Below are 21,270 nucleotides of genomic sequence, written 5' to 3'. Positions count from 1 at the left end.
GATTTTTTGATGATGGCCATTCTGACCGGTGTGAGATGATACCGCATTGTAGTTTTGATTTGCATTTCTCTAATGATTAATGATGTTGAGCATTCTTTCATGTGTTTGTTGGCAATCTGTATATCTTCTTTGGAGAAATGTCTATTTAAGTCTTCTGCCCATTTTTGGATTGGGTTCTTTGTTTTTTTGATATTGAGCTGCATGAGCTGCTTGTAAATTTTGGAGATTAATCCTTTGTCAGTTGCTTCATTTGCAAATATTTTCTCCCATTCAGAAGGTTGTCTTTTTGTCTTGTTTATGGTTTCCTTTGCTGTGCAAAAGCTTTTAACTTTCATTAGGTCCCATTTGTTTATTTTTGTTTTTATTTCCATTTCTCTAGGAGGTGGGTCAAAAAGGATATTGCTATGATTTGTGTCATAGAGTGTTCTGCCTATGTTTTCCTCTAAGAGTCTTATAGTGTCTGGCCTTACATTTAGATCTTCAATCCATTTTGAGTGTATTTTTGTGTGTAGTGTTAGGGAGTGTTCTAATTTCATTCTTTTATATGTAGCTGTCCAGTTTTCCCAGCACCACTTATTGAAGAGGCTGTCTTTTCTCCACTGTATATTCTTGCCTCCTTTATCAAAGATAAGGTGACCATATGTGCGTGGGTTTATCTCTGGGCTTTCTATCCTGTTCCATTGATCTATATTTCTGTTTTTGTGCCAGTACCATACTGTACTGATTACTGTAGCTTTGTAGTATAGTCTGGAGTCAGGGAGCCTAATTGCTCCAGCTCCGTTTTTCTTTCTCAAGATTGCTTTGGCTATTCGGGGTCTTTTGTGTTTCCATACAAATTGTGAAGTTTTTTGTTGTAGTTCTGTGAATAATGCCAGTGGTAGTTTGATAAGGATTGCATTGAATCTGTAGATTGCTTTGGGTAGTATAGTCATTTTCACAATGTTGATTCTTCCAATCCAAGAACATGGTATATCTCTCCATCTATTTGTATCATCTTTAATTTCTTTCATCAGTGTCTTATAATTTTCTGCATACAGGTCTTTTGTCTCCTTAGGTAGGTTTATTCCTAGGTATTTTATTCTTTTTGTTGCAATCGTAAATGGGAGTGTTTCCTTAATTTCTCTTTCAGATTTTTCATCATTAGTGTATAGGAATGCAAGAGATTTCTGTGCATTAATTTTGTATCCTGCTACTTTACCAAATTCGTTGATTAGCTCTAGTAGTTTTCTGGTAGCATCTTTAGGATTCTCAATGTATAGTATCATGTCATCTGCAAACAGTGACAGCTTTACTTCTTTTCCGATTTGGATTCCTTTTATTTCTTTTTCTTCTCTGATTCCTGTAGCTAAAACTTCCAAAATTATGTTGAATAACAGTGGTGAGAGTGGGCAACCTTGTCTTGTTCCTGATCTTAGAGGAAATGGTTTCAGTTTTTCACCATTGAGGACGATGTTGGCTCTGGGTTTGTCATATATGGCCTTTATTATGTTGAGGAAAGTTCCCTCTATGCCTACTTTCTGGAGGGTTTTTATCATAAATGGGTGTTGAATTTTGTCGAAAGCTTTCTCTGCATCTATTGAGATGATCATATGGTTTTTCTCCTTCAGTTTGTTAATATGGTGTATCACATTGATTGATTTGCATATATTGAAGAATCCTTGCATTCCTGGAATAAACCCCACTTGATCATGGTGTATGGTGTATGATCCTTTTAATGTGCTGTTGGATTCTGTTTGCTAGTATTTTGTTGAGGATTTTTGCATCTATGTTCATCAGTGATATTGGCCTGTAGTTTTCTTTCTTTGTGACATCTTTGTCTGGTTTTGGTATCAGGGTGATGGTGGCCTCGTAGAATGAGTTTGGGAATGTTCCTCCCTCTGCTATATTTTGTTTGTTTGTTTGTTTGTTTTTGTGGTACGCAGGCCTCTCACTGTTGTGGCCTCTCCCATTGCGGAGCACAGGATCTGGACACGCAGGCTCAGCGGCCATGGCTCATGAGCCCAGCCGCTCTGCGGCATGTGGGATCTTCCTGGACCGGGGCACGAACCTGTGTCCCCTGCATCGGCAGGCGGACTCTCAACCACTGCGCCACCAGGGAAGCCCCCTCTGCTATATTTTGGAAGAGTTTGAGAAGGATAGGTGTTAGCTCTTCTCTAAATGTTTGATAGAATTCGCCTGTGAAGCCATCTGGTCCTGGGCTTTTGTTTGTTGGATGATTTTTAATCACAGTTTCAATTTCAGTGCTTGTGATTAGTCTGTTTATATTTTCTATTTCCTCCTGGTTCAGTCTCTGAAGGTTGTGCATTTCTAAGAATTTGTCCATTCCTTCCAGGTTGTCCATTTTATTGGCATATAGTCACTTGCAGTAATCTTTCATGATCCTTTGTATTTCTGCAGTATCAGTTGTTACTTCTCCTTTTTCATTTCTAATTCTATTGATTTGAGTTTTTCCCTTTTTTTCTTGATGAGTTTGGCTAATGGTTTATCAATTTTGTTTATCTTCTCAAAGAACCAGCTTTTAGTTTTATTGCATGTTGCTATCGTTTCCTTCATTTCTTTTTCTTTTATTTCTGATCTGATCTTTATGATTTCTTTCCTTCTGCTAACTTTGGGGGGTTTTTTGTTCTTCTTTCTCTAATTGCTTTAGGTGTAAGTTTAGGATGTTTGTTTGAGGTGTTTCTTGTTTCTTAAGGTAGGATGTATTTCTATAAACTTCCCTCTTAGAACTGCTTTTGCTGCATCCCATAGGTTTTGGGTCATTGTGTTTTCATTGTCATTTGTTTTTAGGTATTTTTTGATTTCCTCTTTGATTTCTTCAGTTATCCCTTGGTTATTAAGTTGTGTATTGTTTAGCCTCCATGTGTTTGTATTTTTTACAGATTTTTTCCTGTAATTGATAACTAGTCTCATAGCGTTGTGGTTGGAAAAGATACTTGATATGATTTCAATTTTCTTAAATTTACCAAGGCTTACTTTCTGACCCAAGATATGATCTATCCTGGAGAATATTCCATGAGCACTTGAGAAGAATCTGTATTCTGTTGGTTTTGGATGGAATGTCCTATAAATATCAATTAAGTCCATCTTATTTAATGTATCCTTTAAAGCTTGTGTTTCCTTATTTATTTTCATTTTGGATGATCTGTCCATTGGTGAAAGTGGGGTGTTAAAGTCCCCTACTATGATTGTGTTACTCTCGATTTCCCCTTTTATGGCTGTTAGCATTTGCCTTATGTATTGAGGTGCTGCTATGTTGGGTGCATAAATATTTACAATTGTTATATCTTCTTCTTGGATTGATCCCTTGATCATTATGTAGTGTCCTTCCTTGTCTCTTTTAGCATTCTTTATTTTAAAGTCTATTTTACCTGATATGAGTATTGCTACTCCAGCTTTCTTTTGATTTTCATTTGCATGGAATATCTTTTTCCGTCCCCTCACTTTCAGTCTGTATGTGTCCCAAGGTCTCAAGTGGGTCTCTTGTAGACAGCATATATATGGGTCTTGTTTTTGTATCCATTCAGCCAGTCTATGTCTTTTGGTTGGAGCATTTAATCCATTTACATTTAAGGTAATTATCGATATGTATGTTCCCATTCCCATTTTCTTCACTGTTTTGGGTTCGTTATTGTAGGTCTTTTCCTTGTTTTTTGTTTCTTGCCTAGAGAAGTTCCTTTAGCAGTTGTTGTAGAGCTGCTTTGGTGATGCTGAACTCTCTCAGCTTTTGCTTGTCTGTAAAGGTTTTAATTTCTCCATCAAATCTGAATGAGATCCTTGCTGGGTAGAGTAATCTTGGTTGCAGGTTTTTCTCCTTCAACACTTTCAATATGTCCTGCCACTCCCTTCTGGCTTGCAGAGTTTCTGCTGAAAGATCAGCTGTTACCCTTATGGGGATTCCCTTGTGTGTTATTTGTTGTTTTTCCCTTGCTGCTTTTAATATGCTTTCTTTGTATTTAATTTTTGACAGTTTGATTAATATGTGTCTTGGCGTATTTCTCCTTGGATTTATCCTGTATGGGACTCTCTGTGCTTCCTGGACTTGATTAACTATTTCCTTTCCCATATTAGGGAAGTTTTCAACTATAATCTCTTCAAATATTTTCTCAGTCCCTTTCTTTTTCTCTTCTTCTTCTGGGACCCCTATAATTCGAATGTTGGTGCGTTTAATGTTGTCCCAGAGGTCTCTGAGACTGTCCTCAGTTCTTTTCATTCTTTCTTCTTTATTCTGCTCTGCAGTAGTTATTTCCACTATTTTATCTTCCAGGTCACTTATCCATTCTTCTGCCTCAGTTATTCTGCTATTGATTCCTTCTAGAGTATTTTTAATTTCATTTATTGTGTTGTTCATCGTTGCTTGTTTCCTCTTTAGTTCTTCTAGGTTCTTGTTAAATGTTTCTTGCATTTATTCTATTTCCAAGATTTTGGATCATCTTTACTATCATTATTCTGAATTCTTTTTCATGTAGACTGCCTATTTCCTCTTCATTTGTTAGGTCTGGTGGGTTTTTATCTTGCTCCTTCATCTGCCGTGTGTTTTTCTGTCTTCTCATTTTGCTTATCTTACTGTGTTTGGGGTCTCCTTTTTGCAGGCTGCAGGTTCGTAGTTCCCATTGTTTTTGGTGTCTGTCCCCAGTGGCTAAGGTTGGTTCCATGGGTTGTGTAGGCTTCCTGGTGGAGGGGACTAGTGCTTGTGTTCTGGTGGATGAGGCTAGATCTTGTCTTTCTGGTGGGCAGGTCTACGTCTGGTGGTGTGTTTTGGGGTGTCTGTGGCCTTATTATGATTTTAGGCAGCCTCTCTGCTAATGAATGGGTTGTGTCCCTGTCTTGATAGTTGTTTGGCATAGGGTGTCCAGCACTGTAGCTTGCTGGTCGTTGAGTGGAGCTGGGTCTTGGCGAGGAGATGGAGATCTTTGGGAGATTTTCACCGTTTGATATTACATGGAGCTGGGAGGTCTGTTGTGGACCAGTGTCCTGAAGTTGGCTCTCCTACCTCAAAGGCACAGCTCTGATGCCTGGCTGGAGCACCAAGAGCCTGTCTTCTACATGGCTCAGAGTAAAAGGGAGAAAAAAAAGAAAGAAGAAGATAAAATAAAATAAGATAAAAGTTATTAAAATAAAAATAATTATTTAAAAAAATGTTTAAGGTAATAAAAGAAAGAAAGAAGAGAGCAACCAAACCGAAAAACAAATCCACCAATGATAACAAGTGCTAAAAACTATGCTAAGAAAATAAAAAGGACAGACAGAACCCTGGGACAAATGGTAAAAGCAAAGCTATACAGACAAAATCTCACACAGAAGCATACACATACACATTCACAAAAAGAGAAAAAGGAAGAAAAATATATATATATATATTGTTGCTCCCAAAGTCCACCTCCTCAGTTTGGGATGATTCGTTGTCTTTTCAGGTATTCCACAGATGCAGGGTACATCAAATTGATTGTGGAGATTTAATCTGCTGCTCCTGAGGCCGCTGGGAGAGATTTCCCTTTCTCTTCTTTGTTCACACAGCTCCTGGGGTTCAGCTTTGGATTGGACCCGCCTCTGCGTGTAGGTTGCCTGAGGGCGTCTGTTCTTCGCTCAGACAGGACGGGGTTAAAGGAGCAGCTGATTCGGGGGCTCTGGCTCACTCAGGCCAGGGGTAGGGAGGGGTACGGATGCGGGGCGAGCCTGCAGCGGCAGAGCCGGCGTGACGTTGCACCAGCCTGAGGCGTGCCGTGCGCTCTCCCGGAGAAGTTGTCCCTGGATCACGGGACCCTGGCAGTGGCGGGCTGCACAGGCTTCCGGGAGGAGAGGTGTGGATAGTGACCTGCGTTTGCACACAGGCTTCTTGGTGGTGGCAGCAGCAGCCTTAGCGTCTCATGGGGTCCGTCTCTGGGGTCCGCGCTGATAGCCGTGGCTCGCGCCAGTCTCTGGAGCTCCTTTAAGCAGCGCTCTTAATCCCCTCTCCTCGCGCACCAGGAAACAAAGAGGGAAGAAGTCGTCTCTTGCCTCTTCGGCAGTTCCAGGCCTTTTCCCGGACTCGCCCCGCCCGCCCTGGCGGGTGAGCAGACAAGCCTCTTGGGCTGGTGAGTGCCGGTTGGCGCCGATCGTCTGTGCGGGAATCTCTCCGCTTTGTCCTCCGCACCCCTGTTGCTGCGCTCTCCTCAGCAGCTCCGAAGCTTCCCCCCCCCCGCCCCGCCTCCACCAGTGAAGGGGCTTCTAGTGTGTGGAAACCTTTCCTCCTTCACAGCTCCCTCCCACTGGTGCAGGTCCCGTCCCTATTCTTTTGTCTCTGTTTTTTCTTTTTTCTTTTGTCCTACCCAGGTACGTGGGGAGTTTCTTGTCTTTTGGGAGGTCTGAGGTCTTCTGCCAGTGTTCAGTAGGTGATCTGTAGGAGTTGTTTCACATGTAGATGTATTTCTGATGTATCTGTGGGGAGGAAGGTGATCTCCTCGTCTTACTCTTCCACCATGTTGAAGCTCCTCCTAAACCTGTTTAAAAAATAAAAAAGTTAAGAGAATGAGTAGTGTAAGCTTAACCAGATGGCCTAGAAGGAAGGGGCAAGAGATGGTGTTGGGTTGGAGAAAGTACGATGTTTTTAAGATTTAGGTTGGAAGTAGACAATGATTATGAAAAGGAATTGTTGTGCAAGACCTAGGGCCTAGTGGAACTTAAATGGCATGAGTGTGTAGTTGACACAGTCTTTTTTTTTTTCTTTTTTCATCACCCTTCCCTTCAGTAATTTTTTGTAGGCAAGAAAATAGACATAGGTTTAATCAAAAGTTGAGAATTAGTGGAAGACCACAGTGGTAAGGGAATGTGAATGTATTCAAGATGTAAATAAAAAGCAAAGTTAGAAGGTATTGTTTTTTATATAATATTTCAAACAACATCATAGCAATTTACATGGAGTTGTTTGATTTCCAAAGTGAATAAAACACACTGGATTTCATAGGTTCCTGGAAATGTGCATAAGCCAAGATCTCTGAGCTATGAGAGATACTAAACCAGCACTGGCTGAGACCTATTAGCCTGGTTAAATGGTAATATAGTTTTCTTAATTGCTACTCTTGAGTGTCTTTAGAGGGAAATAAAAAATGTCTTTGGAGGAAAAACAATCTTCCCCCATCTATATTTATTCTTTATGTTATAGATTAGGTGATTAAATGAAAAGATTGTGGTCACTTGTGGTGTCCAAAGTTAAAGAATTTTAGAAGGAAACAGCATCCCAATACACAAACTTTCTTAATATTTTCTTAAGCCACTTTTCTTTAAAAGGCTGTGAACATATATACATGTATGTAGAGCCTACGAATATGTAGCTATCACTAGAGTGGGCAACTTCACAGTGATTTTATTTGCTCCTTTATTCTTTTGTTTGTCCTCCAAAGCACTTTCCCATCTGAGAGAAGAAGGGATCAAACCCCTTTTAAAGGGCCTCTTTAAGATGTAGATATGGGGGCTTCCCTGGTGACGCAGTGGTTGAGAGTCCGCCTGCTGATGCAGGGGACATAGGTTCGTGCCCCAGTCCGGGAAGATCCCACATGCCACAGAGCGGCTGGGCCCGTGAGCCATGGCCGCTGAGCATGCGCGTCCGGAGCGTGTGCTCCGCAACGGGAGAGGCCACAACAGTGAGAGGCCCACGTACCGCAAAAAAAAACCAAAAAACAAAAAGATGTAGATATGGAGTGATATGTAGGTAGACAGATGAATTTAACTCCTCAGGAGTTTAAATTGTAACAGATGCTGAATCAAGCCTCAAGATTTAAACTTGTCTGCTGTATGCATCACAGATATGTATTGATTTACCTGAAATATACTTTCCTCATGGCTATTTAATGGCCTGAATTTTATTGAATATAATTTGAAAACATTTCTCTCTAAAATCATATAATTACATCAGCAAGATAGCCTTAAAATAGTAAATAGAAACTGAGTTTCGGGAATTCCCTGGCTGTCCAGTGTTTAGGACTCCACGCTTCCACTTCTTCCACTGCTGGGGGCCCTGGTTTGATCCCTGGTCCGGGAACTAAGATCCCACATGCCTTGGGGTGCAGCCGGGGCAGGGCGGGGGTGGGGTGGGGGTGGGGTGGGGTTGTAGAAACTGAGTTTCAGTAGACTTTAATCTTTTCTCTTTGTTATATCATTGACCATTTTAGAAAACAAAAGAGCTTTATTACAACACAGAATTTTTGTTTTTTACAAAATATTCTACTTAAAACTTTCTAAATTTAGTGTACTTCAGTTTTAAGAAGGGTGTGTTGCGTTTTCATAAGATAAAAAATGGAATCTAATAATAAATCTTAATATTCTTTAGAAATCATGTGAGTGTATGTGTGTGTATGTGTGTATGTTTAATGTTAGATTAAAAGAGTATTCTGTGGCTCAAGGGTGAAGTTTTACTGATTTATCAGATATGTATAAGTTGGACCTTTCTAAACGTGGCCACCTTTATCTGTAAATAACTGAACAGTTCAGTAAACCATTTCCCGCTTGTTGACAGTAGTGCTGTGGTAGACCTTTAAAAGAAGATATTAAGAACATCTTTAAATTTCTGTCACTTTTCACTTATTTCTTTATGATGCTTTAAAGTAATATATATCTCACTGAAGTTTTCTGTTTTACTTTGGTACTTGATCTCTGTCTTTATTTGCATGTATTCTAGGGTCAGTGATGAAAAGGATGCACGAGGATATCTTCAGGCCTTAGCTTCTAAAATGACTGAAGAATTGGAAGCTTTAAGAAACTCCAGCTTGGGTACCCGAGCAACAGTAAGCTCTGCCATTTAGCAAGCAGGCTTATTATATCAGTCGGTGGGAAGGCTCAGCAAACACTAATAAATCTGAGTACTTACATCAGTTTGTCTAGGCTTTGCCTACTGTAAAGATTTTCATGAGAAATCATTCAACGTTTTTCCAGTTTATGAAATTATAATACATAGCTGCTTAACTATAATTTGTGTGGCTAGCCATTAATGGTAATAACCATAAAAAATAAATGCATTTATAATGTGAGTCTACAGTTTTTCTGAATTTAATGAAAAATAATATATTTTCACAAGTAATAGTTCTTTTAAATTCTTTACTTAGGGAAAGATAGTTCTTTTAAGTAGTTTCCAAATTCACTTATATTACTAAACTTAAATGTTAAAGATAAAATCGAATGGAGCTAAAAACGCAGTCATATTATTTCATAGGATATGCCCTGGAAAATGCGTCGTTTCGCAAAACTGGATATGTCAGCTAGACTGGAGTTGCAGTCAGCTCTGGATGCAGAAATAAGAGCTAAGCAGGCCATCCAAGAAGAGCTGAATAAAGTTAAAGCATCTAACATCATAACAGAATGGTAAGACTGAATAATATAGTCCCACTAGAGTGATTTCTAATTTGGTCCAAATGTTTCTGGAGAGAAGTTACATGTTTAGTTTCCTACCTATCTATACCTTTTTTTTTTTTAAGTGATGACCAGAAAAAAACTATGAATATTTGAAAATGAATTGATGATTTTAGGCCTTGTGTGCAGTGATGCAATTTTAATACAGCTTTGTTTCTGACTTGTCCTTAAAGTGGAATTAATAGTACTAATTAATATTCTGTTATTTACTTTTCCCCTTATTTGTAAAATTCACTCTCAAATTTTATTCTATTAAATCCAAAATAATCTTTTGTTCAAGAATATCACATTAGTATAAAATTGCAGCATAGAGTCAGAACAAACTATAGTCATCTGAAAATTCTGGCCTCTACCATAGGTTTTTTTACAAATGAAGTTTCAAGTGATGGTAAATTTCATAAAGGTAGAATATACTTAAATTATCCTTTCTTTCATGTTATGTATTAAAAAAAGTGTATCCCCCACAGGTCCAGGACAGTTAGCTAATGAATACATTCCCTCCATTCTTATCACAACAGTAGAATAAATCATACTCTGAATAAATAAATGATAAAAGGAAACTCGTAATTGGATTGGTTCAAGAATAAGTTATAGAGGAATAAGTGATGTAGAGGAACAGTAAAAAGTTCATGTTACAAATCAAAATGTAAATAGAAAAAATACCAAATGTTGCAAAGGCATTCAGCATGAAAAGAAATATAGTCCCATAAATTCGGTTTTTAATGGTATGAAGCACCCCAGTTGAATTATAAGCTCTTGGTATGTATTATCCAATCATAAATTAAGTATGTTTTACTGAAATGTGCTAGTGTAACATTGAAAATGGAAAAAAACTGTTTTTGGAGAGTATGAATTGATCCCAACATAAAGAACTGCTAAATGTCATTCTCTGTATTGTAATTTGGAATAAGTGTGATCTTTCTGCTTATGCTTAGGACATATAAATTTACACATTTGTTCATAAATCAGGAATGTGAGTCAAACTGAAAATTACAAGTTTAGTCACTTTCATGGTTCTCTATGAAAGAAGTCTAACAATTCTAAAATTAACCTTTGATTTTATGACATTTTTTAATTTAATAATGTAGCTCAGAGCCAGCAACTTTTCTATAAAAGGAAAGATAATAAATACTTCGGGGCTTGTAAGCCATATAGCTTCTGTCTGCTCAGCTCTGCTGTTGAGTACAAAAGCAGCCATAGACAGCATATAAATGAATGAGCCTGACTGTGTTCCAGTAAATCTTTATTTACGCAAGCATAGATGACAGGCTAGATTTGTCCTTCCTGTAGTAGTTTTCAGTTCCCTACATTATCATGACTGACATTTAAACCAATTAAGTTCAACTACATACATGATGGCTCACTAACCAACAAGAAAAATAATGACACTTTTCCTTTTTTTCCCTTAAGTAAACTAAAAGATTCAGAGAAGAAGAACTTGGAACTGCTATCAGAAATTGAACAACTGATAAAGGACACTGAAGAGCTTAGATCTGAAAAGGGTATGGGAATGTGTTTTGCATCAACCAGGACTTAATGTTCTGTTATGAATACATTTTATTATACAAGGATCAGCCTACTGTGTAGGCAGGAGAATTGTGCACATACACAATTCTGGCACTCATTTATAGATGTATGTGTATATGGCGCACGCACGCGCACACACACACACACACACACATATTTGGTAGACAAGTCTCCTGAGTCATTTTGTTTTACTTGATACGCATTGTTTAAAGATTTCTTAACAGAAAACTCACTGTGCCATAAATTTGACTGTTTTTTCAGGACCATGGACTATATCATGAAGAATATTTTTATGATTGGAAAAATTTGTTTTTATCATATACTTTATACTATTCTCAAACGTTATAGGGGATTCACTCTCAGGGTAGTTGATGAAATAATGTATGAAATAACTAAAGATTAACCTAATCCAGTATTAGAAAGACAGCTCAGTGACAAAGAATTATTTGGGCATTTCGGTGTCTTCTTCCATGTTTGATACTCAAAGTGCTTGCCCTGTGGGATTTTCCAGGATTTATTCCCATTTTCTTGAAAACATTACTTGAGCATTTTTTCATTAATGTAAAAAGTAACTCAGAGTGCTTGGTAGCTTTATTACATGAACTTCAACGTTCTTTCCATAACATGGGCATTAAGAATGTGAAGATTTAATTTTTTAAAATTCAGAATGTTATTATCTTAATGAAAGGATCTCTTATATATAGTTGTTAAAAATTCATTTTCCTGACGGTATTCCTGACTGAATACTGAACTAGTTAATAGGCTCTATGTTGTACTTATGTGCTGCCTTATCATTTCGCAGTCCTGTGACACACAGTGACGTAAAGCTGGTTGGGTCTCCGCATCTGCTTTTAAAATTGTGGCGGAAAGAGGGTAATCACACAAAGGAGTTAACATGAAAAAGCCATTAAAAGTAGTAGCTAAATTTTTGTTGATTGAATTTCCTAGTGAACAAGAAGGAAGGAAGGAACCCAGAAAAAGTGAATTAGGAACTCAGATTAGGAGTACAAAGCATCATGCTAAAATGAGAATCAAGCTTAATTTTCATGTATGAAGAGTGGAAGGAGCTGTGTTATTTAGTGAGTAGAGGAAAAAGAATATATAAGACATGGAGGACCTGTGGCGCTAAAGGCAATTTGTATAGAAAAGAGACCAGTGAAGAGTATGACTTACTATAACACACCAGTTGGCATTGATTGCATCATTTTAAAGTAGATCTAAACTTGCGAAAGAAGAAATCGTTTATCATATTGCAGGCTAACCTATGGCTATGGTTTTATATTTGGATTTTGAGCCTTGCAGAATAATAAAATTTCACTATATGTTGTAACATAATAGTCTACTTAAATAATACAATGTAATGTTTATATAATGAGGGCAAGGACTTTGTTTTCCTGCTTTATTTACTATTATATATCCAGTATCTAGACAGGGTTTGGCAAATAAAAGACTCTCAATAAATATTCATTGATGGAATGAATTTCTGAACATACTGCCTTATCTGGCAACTATGTTATATTATTAGAGAGTAATTCAAAAAGCACATAATTTGATATCAGTTGATATCAGTTCCTAAAACGCTATGGAGATCAAAAATGTGTGTTGGTTGTTTCTCCTTTTCCTCCCTAGTATTTATCATTATGTGTATTTTAAGAATTAATTTAGAAATCATGTATTTAAAGTTAATACCATAGCCAAGAGGTATGAGTGAATTTTTTTTAATTTGCCTGAGAAAAGCTAGGGTTTGGAGTCCTCATTCACCAACCCTAGTTTTTCTCAGACAGAATTTTTTAATTTCATGCAATTTTTGTCAATAAAACAGTAAATGAAATCAGATTGAGGCCTTAGCAAAAGTTTTTTCATAATTAAATAAGTTTGTTGTATCATTGCATTTTTAAATAAAAGATTATTTATATTAATATATACTATATGCTTGATGAGAGTATTTCAAAAAGGAAACCTTGTTTGGTGATAGATTACCTTAGAAAAATCAGACGTAACCAGGGTCCTATTTTAAAATTTTTCTCAAGAGTACCAAAAGATTTAATGTGCTTCTTACAGTGTACTGTGTAGGAAAAGAAATTCAGGAACTCAGATAAGTCAAGAAACAAGTATTTCATGGAGTCTGATGTAATTGAACTATTGAGTGATATTCCAAGAAACATTAATGTATTTTAGTTTTTTAAGTATGTGGAGTTAATGATATTAATTGGTTTTAAAATACAGTAGTTTGTGAGCAGCTTTTTAATAGATTCAGACAGGAAAGGTTATCCGTGAAAATTAGTTTTAATTGTTCTAGTTTTAAAAAAAGTTGCTGCTGTCTTCTAGGTATAGAGCACCAAGACTCACAGCATTCTTTCTTGGCATTTTTGAATATGCCTACCGATGCTCTGGATCAATTTGAAGTAAGTATTAAACTTTTCATATATCCTCTGCAGTCAATTTAAAATTTACTTTGTGATTTAAAATTTATTTGCAATAAAACCTTTATTGCATCCCATATAAGAGGACCTGGAATCTTATATAAACAAAAACGTATTAGGAAAGGAATATGTTCTGCAATGTTATGGAAACTTTAATCATAAACTTTTCTTGTGTTTAAGAAAGATCTAAATAAGAGGGTCGTTGATAAGATTTAAAAGAAATTTCATCTCTTTCCCTGAGGAACAGTAAGTGCAGAACAAATCCTGACTTTAAATAATTTTGACACTTTTCTTTTTTCTCCAAAGCATAGAGCCACAGTAAAAAACAAGTGAAAATTTCAGAGCTCACAATAGGGCAATGCTGGTTCTAGTTCCAAATCAATTCAGTTTTTTAGAAGTATACCAAAAGAATGCTTTTTGTTAAAAGTATTACATAGACTTTATTTGGCACACTCCATTATAATGAAATAGTGATTATATGACTCTGTCATTCTTTGGTACTTAAATTCTTTGCTAGAAAAAAAAATTAAGATATGAAGTATATTTTTATGTCAGAAAACTTAAGTTAGTGATTATATCTTAATCAACAAATAATCGTATGTCTCTGTGCAAGGCACTGTTCTAGGTGCTGGAGATACAGTAGTGACCAAATTGACAAAATCCTGCCCCTCAAGAAGCTTACATTCTAGCAGGAACGATTAGAGGCAGAGATTCTGTTGCTTACTTTTAGTTGTTACCTTCTGGAGTGCTTCCATTTAATTTGATTATTAATGAGCTTCAGCTTAATACATTTTGAGCACAGTATATGAATTGTATTTCATTCTTTTGGGAAAGGAAAACCGAATCACTCTTTAAAAAGTAATTAATGAATTTCTACGTTTCTTGAGAAACAATGACAGTGACTGCTTTTCTCATTTATTTATTTGAATTAATGTCATTTGCCTTTCAATTGTTTTACAAAATTTTTGATTTATTATTTGTTCCTATTAAATTGCTTCATCCATTTTTTCTATTTTTTTATTGCTGTATTCGTTAAATAGGATTCCTTTTCTTCTTCCTCATCTTCACTGATTGATTTTTTGGATGACGTAAGTCTTTGATTTTCAAACCAATGCACCCTTCAGTAAAAGAGATCAGTGAATTGATATGAAGAATTTACCTAGTAATGCAGTCAGTTTTAGAAATATCACACTTGATAATTTGTGAGCCAAAATGTGCTTCTTTTTAAATACAATGAAGAGTTATCATTATTAAATATAATAAAGTAAAAATGTACTTTTAAAAATGTGTTGTCCATCAGAGAATCTCTATAGTTCCATTCTTTGCAACAATTCTGAAGACTGGAATGCTTATTTGATTATTGTCACTATAGATATATAGATATAAATAATTGCTCATTTTTGTTTTTCATGGCAATTTCTATTTCACATTCCCCTTTTCTTTTCAGCACTTTACTACTTAGTTTATATGTTAGTTAAAAGTAAACCCCTGGTGGTAGAATCAGAACAAGTGACACGTTTTATTAACTCTTCCAGTAGATTTTACCATGACACAATAATTGAGTACAGATCAATTTTTAATGCCGACAGAATTTCTCTTCTAATGTAAAAAATGATTTTAGTTAATATGTGCACTATATTCACTATAAATTGACTGCATTATCATTTTCTCTCTTAAATTAATTGTATAGATTTATTAATTTAGAAGTTCCTAATGTATAGTGTTCCTCTCTTTGCAGAAATACCTGACATATACATTCTCTCTAATCCACATTAAATGGCACAATAATTCTTGTTGTAAAGCATTGTATTATCCTGTTGAACATTCTATCTTTACAGAAATTTGGAAATAAAATGGGTTCAGATGCAAATATTGTGCATATAACTATTTTTAAACCAGGGGAAATTCTTTAAATGTTTTATTTTTTGTGTTTTGTTAACTATAATTCTTATATTGAGGAGAGTATTAAGCATAATTTTCTACTAAAGAAAACTCCTGATCTATATTTTTAAGTGATTTTTTATTTCTTTGAAATATTTATACCAAAGTGTGCACCTTTCCATTCTAAATGGAAACTATTTTATTATTCTTGAGACAAATAATTAAACTAGCTAATTCTGCAGTGTGATAAAAAGAGAACTCTTGATGTACAATAATATTTGATGTTATAATCTGATGTATATTTTACTATTCTAAAATACTCAGTATGGTATTTCCATACAGATAACATTCACCTTAAAAAGAATGGGAAGGAAGTTTGAACAAATATTTTAGTTGTCCTTTCTCCTAGAAGACCATTTTCATTTTTCTTTCTAATAAACTCTTCTCCACATCCCTTTTTCTCCCACAAAAATCTTTGAATGTACAACACAGGAGTAGTATGTATTTTGGTAAATAGGTTAGCTCTTCTCAGCAGAAGCACATCTCAGCCCACTCCTATCTCATCTCTGCTCTCATATGCTGTCTTCTGCCACCACCCAGCTGTAGTGTCTGTTTCCCACTTTTACTTTTCCTCTAGAAGTACCCTTTCTTACCCTTCACCCACTATTACCCAGTATAGATACAGTTCAGACATACATGTAAATTGTAAAGTAGTACAAAGGAACTCCTATTATAAAGTAAACCAGAACTAAGTTCACAGAGGCTGCTGAATCTTTATGATTCAGGCTCCAGCTCTTCAAGGGCATGGTTTTTTTCTCATTTGCTTCCTAAGCACTTTCCTCTCAATTTATTGCTTAAGCACTTAAGTTGATTCAAATCCTGCCTCTGCCACTTTCTAGGTATATAATTTGGAGCAAGTTATCTAACCTTTCTGTGCGCTGGTTTGCTCATCAGACAAACAAGGATAATAATAGTACTAATCTCATAAGGTTGTTTGAGAATTTAAAGAAACAATATATGTAATACCCTCAATAATATTGGTTATTATTCCCTTACTCTTAATAGACCAGTTCCCCTCCATTGCTGTGTTCTCTTTAGCTTCCTTTCTTGTCCACAAATTCAGTTTCACTTAAGTACTTCCTTAGTAGCTCTTCACCACTCAGCCTTCCACTTACCACCAATGTGCATCATTATACTTTCCTCCTGTTGAATCACATTACCACTGGAAATGCTTTTTACGTGTCAGGGCAAAGGCCAGCAGTAACCTCCCATTTAAAAAAATATTTTGTATTCTTAATTCATACTTTATGGCATAAACCTCTTATTTCCCTTCATAGTTTGTAACTGTGACCACCCTTCCCAGCATTATCATCCGTTTCACCCTCCCAGTCATAATAGAATGTTATTTTGAATAATGGTATTCAATCTTTGGCATGCTTGGGTTCAGCATCCAAGATACTTAGTATAAAACTCAAATTCTGTAGCTTCCTTTCTCTTAGGCATGTGGATTCTTAAGGATTAAAATAAATCTTGATTGTTCTTTGTGCCCAAACTAGTTACGTTGTTGTGCATGATGTTTAAAATATGTGACTGTGCTCTATACTAAGTAGACTCTATCTCTTAACTAATCCACAGGACACATCCTCTGCTTATTCTTTTCTGTTTTCAATCTCATTGCTATAGAAAAGGAAAAGATTATGTTGAAGACCTAAAGTTGAATTGCAGTGAAATTTGTAGGTATAGGAGGGAATAAGGTTAGCTTTAAGCAAAATTGCACAAATGAAGTTTTCTTTTGTGTCCACACATCATTGACCTTCTCCATCTGCCCCCAGTAACCTAGTGCCCTCATACTGCCCTCAGATTCTTCAGAGCTTTATCACCAGTGCCGCCCCTCCCCGAAAATTACCTTCTAGTTTTTTCCTTAACCCTCCCACACAGGCCTATTAAAACTGTAATTCTTTTACTTAAATAGTACAACTTATCACTCTCCTACCTCTAAGTTTTCCTCACTATGTTTTGCCTGTTATTCAAAATTCAGATGAGTGCTAGGATTTGGGGCAATATGGGAAGACGTTCGGAACAAGATGCTTTCCTCTTAAGATACGCTGTTTAGACAACTCTTGACAGAAGAGAAAGAGTATATGTAACACCAGTCCCTCCTTCCCTCTGACTCAGGCACAGCAGAATACATTCTCAACATTCTGCTTCTGTAACTCAGCGTTTGCAGTTCCACATGTAGAATAATAGACTTTTCAAGGAGAAGAGAACCTTAGAAGATCTTTAGTCCAGTGGTTTTAGTAATTATTTACCACAGCACTCCCACTAGTAGATAGGTTACTCTCCCATTAGTGAGAGTGACTTTTTAGGATTCTCAGTCTTTGGAGGAATAGGGAAGTGTTGACAAAAGGGTTACGTGGCATTCTTTAGGGCAGATAAAAGGGGGTGGGGGGTGAGTTAATTTTGAGAGAAACTGAGACCATTTTTATTAGTGGTCCCTTGGGTAAGGCACTCCCATGTGAGTTACTGAGATAGCAGTTGAACAGATACCAGGATCCTTTCTGCTGTGGAAATGATTTCCTCTTTTACCCTTATCTTTCTTCTCAACCCCACGTGCCCAGTCCTAGACTGCCTGTGATACTGCATATTAGGCCCAGCGTCATCCTGCAGGTTACAGATGGGGGGAGCAAATGGAGCTCAGCAGCTTAAGTTTTCTCCCATCTGTTCCCTTCATTCCTATGGTAGCTGAACCAGGGATCATCAGACTAAGCTTACAGGAACTTCCCATTCTGTTGAGTTCATTTTCTCCTTCTCAAGTGAACCCACAAAATGCTTGACTTGACTATATTCAAGGAATACTAGTTATAGTTATATAAATGAATGAGTAATGAGTTGCTGTTTATATTCGATAAATATATTGTCATGTATATGAAACACGTGCTAGGTAAGTTTTGAGTTTTATTAAATTACAGTTCTGTACTCTGTTCATTTAGCCTAAGTTCACAAAAATGGAATTTGCCCATTTATCTGGCAAATGCGAATGTGTCAGCTTGATTTTTGGAGGTTGTCTTACTCTAGTGTACTGAGGAAGAGAGTAAATCAAGGAATTAAAGCTCTAGAATATAAAGGTCAGTCATAAAGGAATAGAGATGGTACCTTTAGTCCAACTGTCCAGTACTCCTAATATCGTATTCTTTTCTTGCATTCTGGCATATTAAGAGAAGAGTAGCCTGGGAGTATTGGCAAGCTGAGTTCTACTCTTGGTTTTGGCCTCATATAGAAGCTTACTAAGATGTCCCAAAATGTTTAATTTCAGTCCTGGCTCCTAGGTTCCTTCATTTATGTCTTGCCTTTAACATTGTGCTCCCTCCTAGGTTCTTTCATATTCTGTCATAACCAATCACAGAAATCTGGGCTTGGCAGCATAGGTTTAGCTGTATCTGGGAAAAGTTGATCACACGTGAGAATCAATGGAAGACAAATTTCTAAAACATGCATTGTAAAGAGTTTTTAATCCTATGACCAAAGCTAGGCCTAGATCCTTCTGAGAAATTATGACATTTCTATAATTTCCTCCTTTAATACTTGTTTTTTAAAACTTCCACATGTTAAGCACAACCTGACTTGAAAGTCTTACACTTCAGAAGATTGACATATGCAATTCTTCTCTAATTTAGGTAGTATGTTATATTGTATGTTATATATCATATATTATATCAATAATATATTTGGGTAACTAGAGGAAAGAACCATGACTACATAGTCTTTTACCTCTTTGGTATTTTATTAAATAAGACCTCTGGAATGCACTAACTGAACCTTAAAATCTGTTAGCCAAATTCTGTGTCCACAAGATAAATTGCTTCTTTTGGTTTCTGCTTACCGTGCTTACCTTCCATAATCAGCCTTAAAGTTTTGGTGGGAATTTATAGACCTAGATATAAAAAGGTATATGAAAAAAAATTAAAATAAAAAAGGTATATGATTGCATATTAAGAAAATGTACTGGTTTCCAATGCTTGCTATGAGATCAGTTTCAGTGTTTATAGAAAACCGTGGTATGTGTGGGTATGTATAAGAGTGTGTGTGTTTTCCTCTAATTATGCCATCAGGAAAGTGTAATTTGCTCTTTTCTATTGAAAATATAAAAATGGTCTGATTTCTAGGTAGCCACCTGGAGAAGAACATTATTACAATGGTGATTTAGTATCACTCTTAGCTTAGTGATACTAAATGCCAGCTTAGAAAACTTGTTGTCCTTCCGATGCAAAGAGAGTTTTGAGAGACATTCTGACTTGTTTTTGGTATAGTGGAAATATAATTTATTTTGAGCTATTCATGCTCTTTCTCATGGTTTTAACATACTCTAGACTTTAGGAGTATGGATAGCCAAAAACTAAGGGTTTCTCTATGTTTTACCACTTTTTACATGTGTGGTACTCTGCTGTGCACAGTGGTAGATGCTAAGATAAATCAGACTTAGAAGTAGACCTCAAAATGCTTATCTTATTATTAGAAAAAAATACACAGTTAATGTATTATGTGAAGTAGAAAATGGTAAATGCCATAAGAAATATTTAGGTTAAATATTGTAGAATTTCAGAAGGATTCATTCAATATTTACGAAGAATTTTAAAATTTACAAGCTTTATGCTAAGCATAATACAGTATTTCCGGCCCTTAAGGATCTGAGTCTGATGGAAAAGACAAACATCTAAATAATTACAACACCAATGGGAGAAGTACAATAATAAAAGATGTGGACTGCATATCATGGGAATATAAAGGAGATATTATGGAGCTTAGATTTAATCAGTCCTATATGTAATAATTATTAAAAGCCTTAACAGAGGAGAAAGGTGACCAGTTTCCTTTTGGACAAGTTAAGTTTGAGGTGCCTGAGGGACATCCATGTGGAAATGTCCGGCAGATACTTTTCTAGATGAGTCAGAAGGTTAAGGAAAAGGAGTGAACTGGCAGTAGAAATCTGGGAATGATCAACATAGTTGAAAGTAGATTGAGATCTCCCAGGGAGAGATTGTAGCAAGAGAAAAGTAGTAAGTCAGAACAGAGAGCTGGGATCTCTCACATTGAGAAGGGTGTGGAGGCGTAGGACTCCCGTAAGAGAAGGAGGGGCAGTGGTCACAGGGGATGACTCAGCAAAGTGTCGTTTCTCGAAAACTAAGGGAGTACAGAGTTTTAAGAGGTCAGCAGCCCCAGGTACAACCGGAGATATCTGGTACCGTAGGACAAACAGGAGATACTGATCCTATCAGCATTTCATTAGGGCGATCAAAGCAGAAGCCAAATTGTACAGTACTGAGAAGTGAGTTGAGAGGCTAGGCAGTAGAGACAGTGATAGTATACCATTTTGAGAAGTCTGACTGAGAAGGTTTGAATCCTAGCTCTACCACTTACCAGTTTTGTTACCTGTTGCAAGTTAATCTGTTTTCTTCATGTTTAAAATTGGGGTCATAATACCTACCTTATATTAATCCTTCTATGAGGATTAAAAAAGTTAATATACGCAAAGTACTTTGAAAAGTATGTGTATATATTTTACACATGATAAAGGTTAGCTATTATCATTATTAAGGAAGAGAAGGGAGAGATTAAATGTTAGAGGAAGGGTTGAGGGTTGAGTTATTTAATGTTTGGTTGTTTGGTTTGGGGGAGTGTGGAGGGAGACAGATACTTCCTATTAATCACTGAAGGAATATAACCAGGTTTGAACCTGAGACTTTAGCCTCCACCATAACGGAAGACTCACTGGACTAAGAAGAACCTGTTGAGAAATCTGCAGACTTTCTAACCCTGGTTTGCTTATTAACTCTTCGGGACACAGTGCTTAAGTCACCTTCCATCCCAGTTTCCTACAGAAAGAAATAATAGTTCCTGTGTACCAATCTGTCAGAGCTATTGTACAAGTAAAACTGATCATCTTGGGTGATGTTTCTTATCCTTGAGGTTTTCTCTGAAATCTTCTGTAACTCCTATAGACTCAAGTTATAAATTCCCTCCTCTAGGCCCCCATAAAAATCTTGTGCATCCCTCCTCCAGGTTC

The 21,270-nt window shown here is 36.5% G+C and overlaps 1 protein-coding gene across 23 annotated transcripts in view; it reads left to right on the top strand.

The window, feature by feature from the left end:
• The window catches only part of CDC42BPA (CDC42 binding protein kinase alpha), a 326,652-nt gene that overhangs the window by 253,014 nt on the left and 52,368 nt on the right, over positions 1-21,270 (top strand). For 14 of the 23 annotated variants that reach the window (XM_089907512.1, XM_089907440.1, XM_089907467.1 and 11 more), the window contains 5 exons: positions 8,651-8,756; positions 9,182-9,330; positions 10,789-10,880; positions 13,234-13,310; positions 14,369-14,416. In XM_089907512.1, coding sequence (XP_089763638.1) covers positions 8,651-8,756; positions 9,182-9,330; positions 10,789-10,880; positions 13,234-13,310; positions 14,369-14,416 — 472 coding nt within the window. The remainder of the gene's footprint in view (positions 1-8,650; positions 8,757-9,181; positions 9,331-10,788; positions 10,881-13,233; positions 13,311-14,368; positions 14,417-21,270) is intronic. The other 9 variants (XM_089907455.1, XM_089907476.1, XM_089907436.1 and 6 more) reach the window with 1 other exon arrangement.

This window comes from Delphinapterus leucas, chromosome 1 (assembly GCF_059928025.1).
Source record: "Delphinapterus leucas isolate spDelLeu-1000000601 "Yukka" chromosome 1, BTC_Dleu_Yukka2, whole genome shotgun sequence".
NCBI lineage: Eukaryota > Metazoa > Chordata > Mammalia > Artiodactyla > Monodontidae > Delphinapterus > Delphinapterus leucas.
The sequence above is the reverse complement of the archived record's forward strand: the minus strand, read 5'-3'. Positions and strand labels throughout refer to the sequence as shown.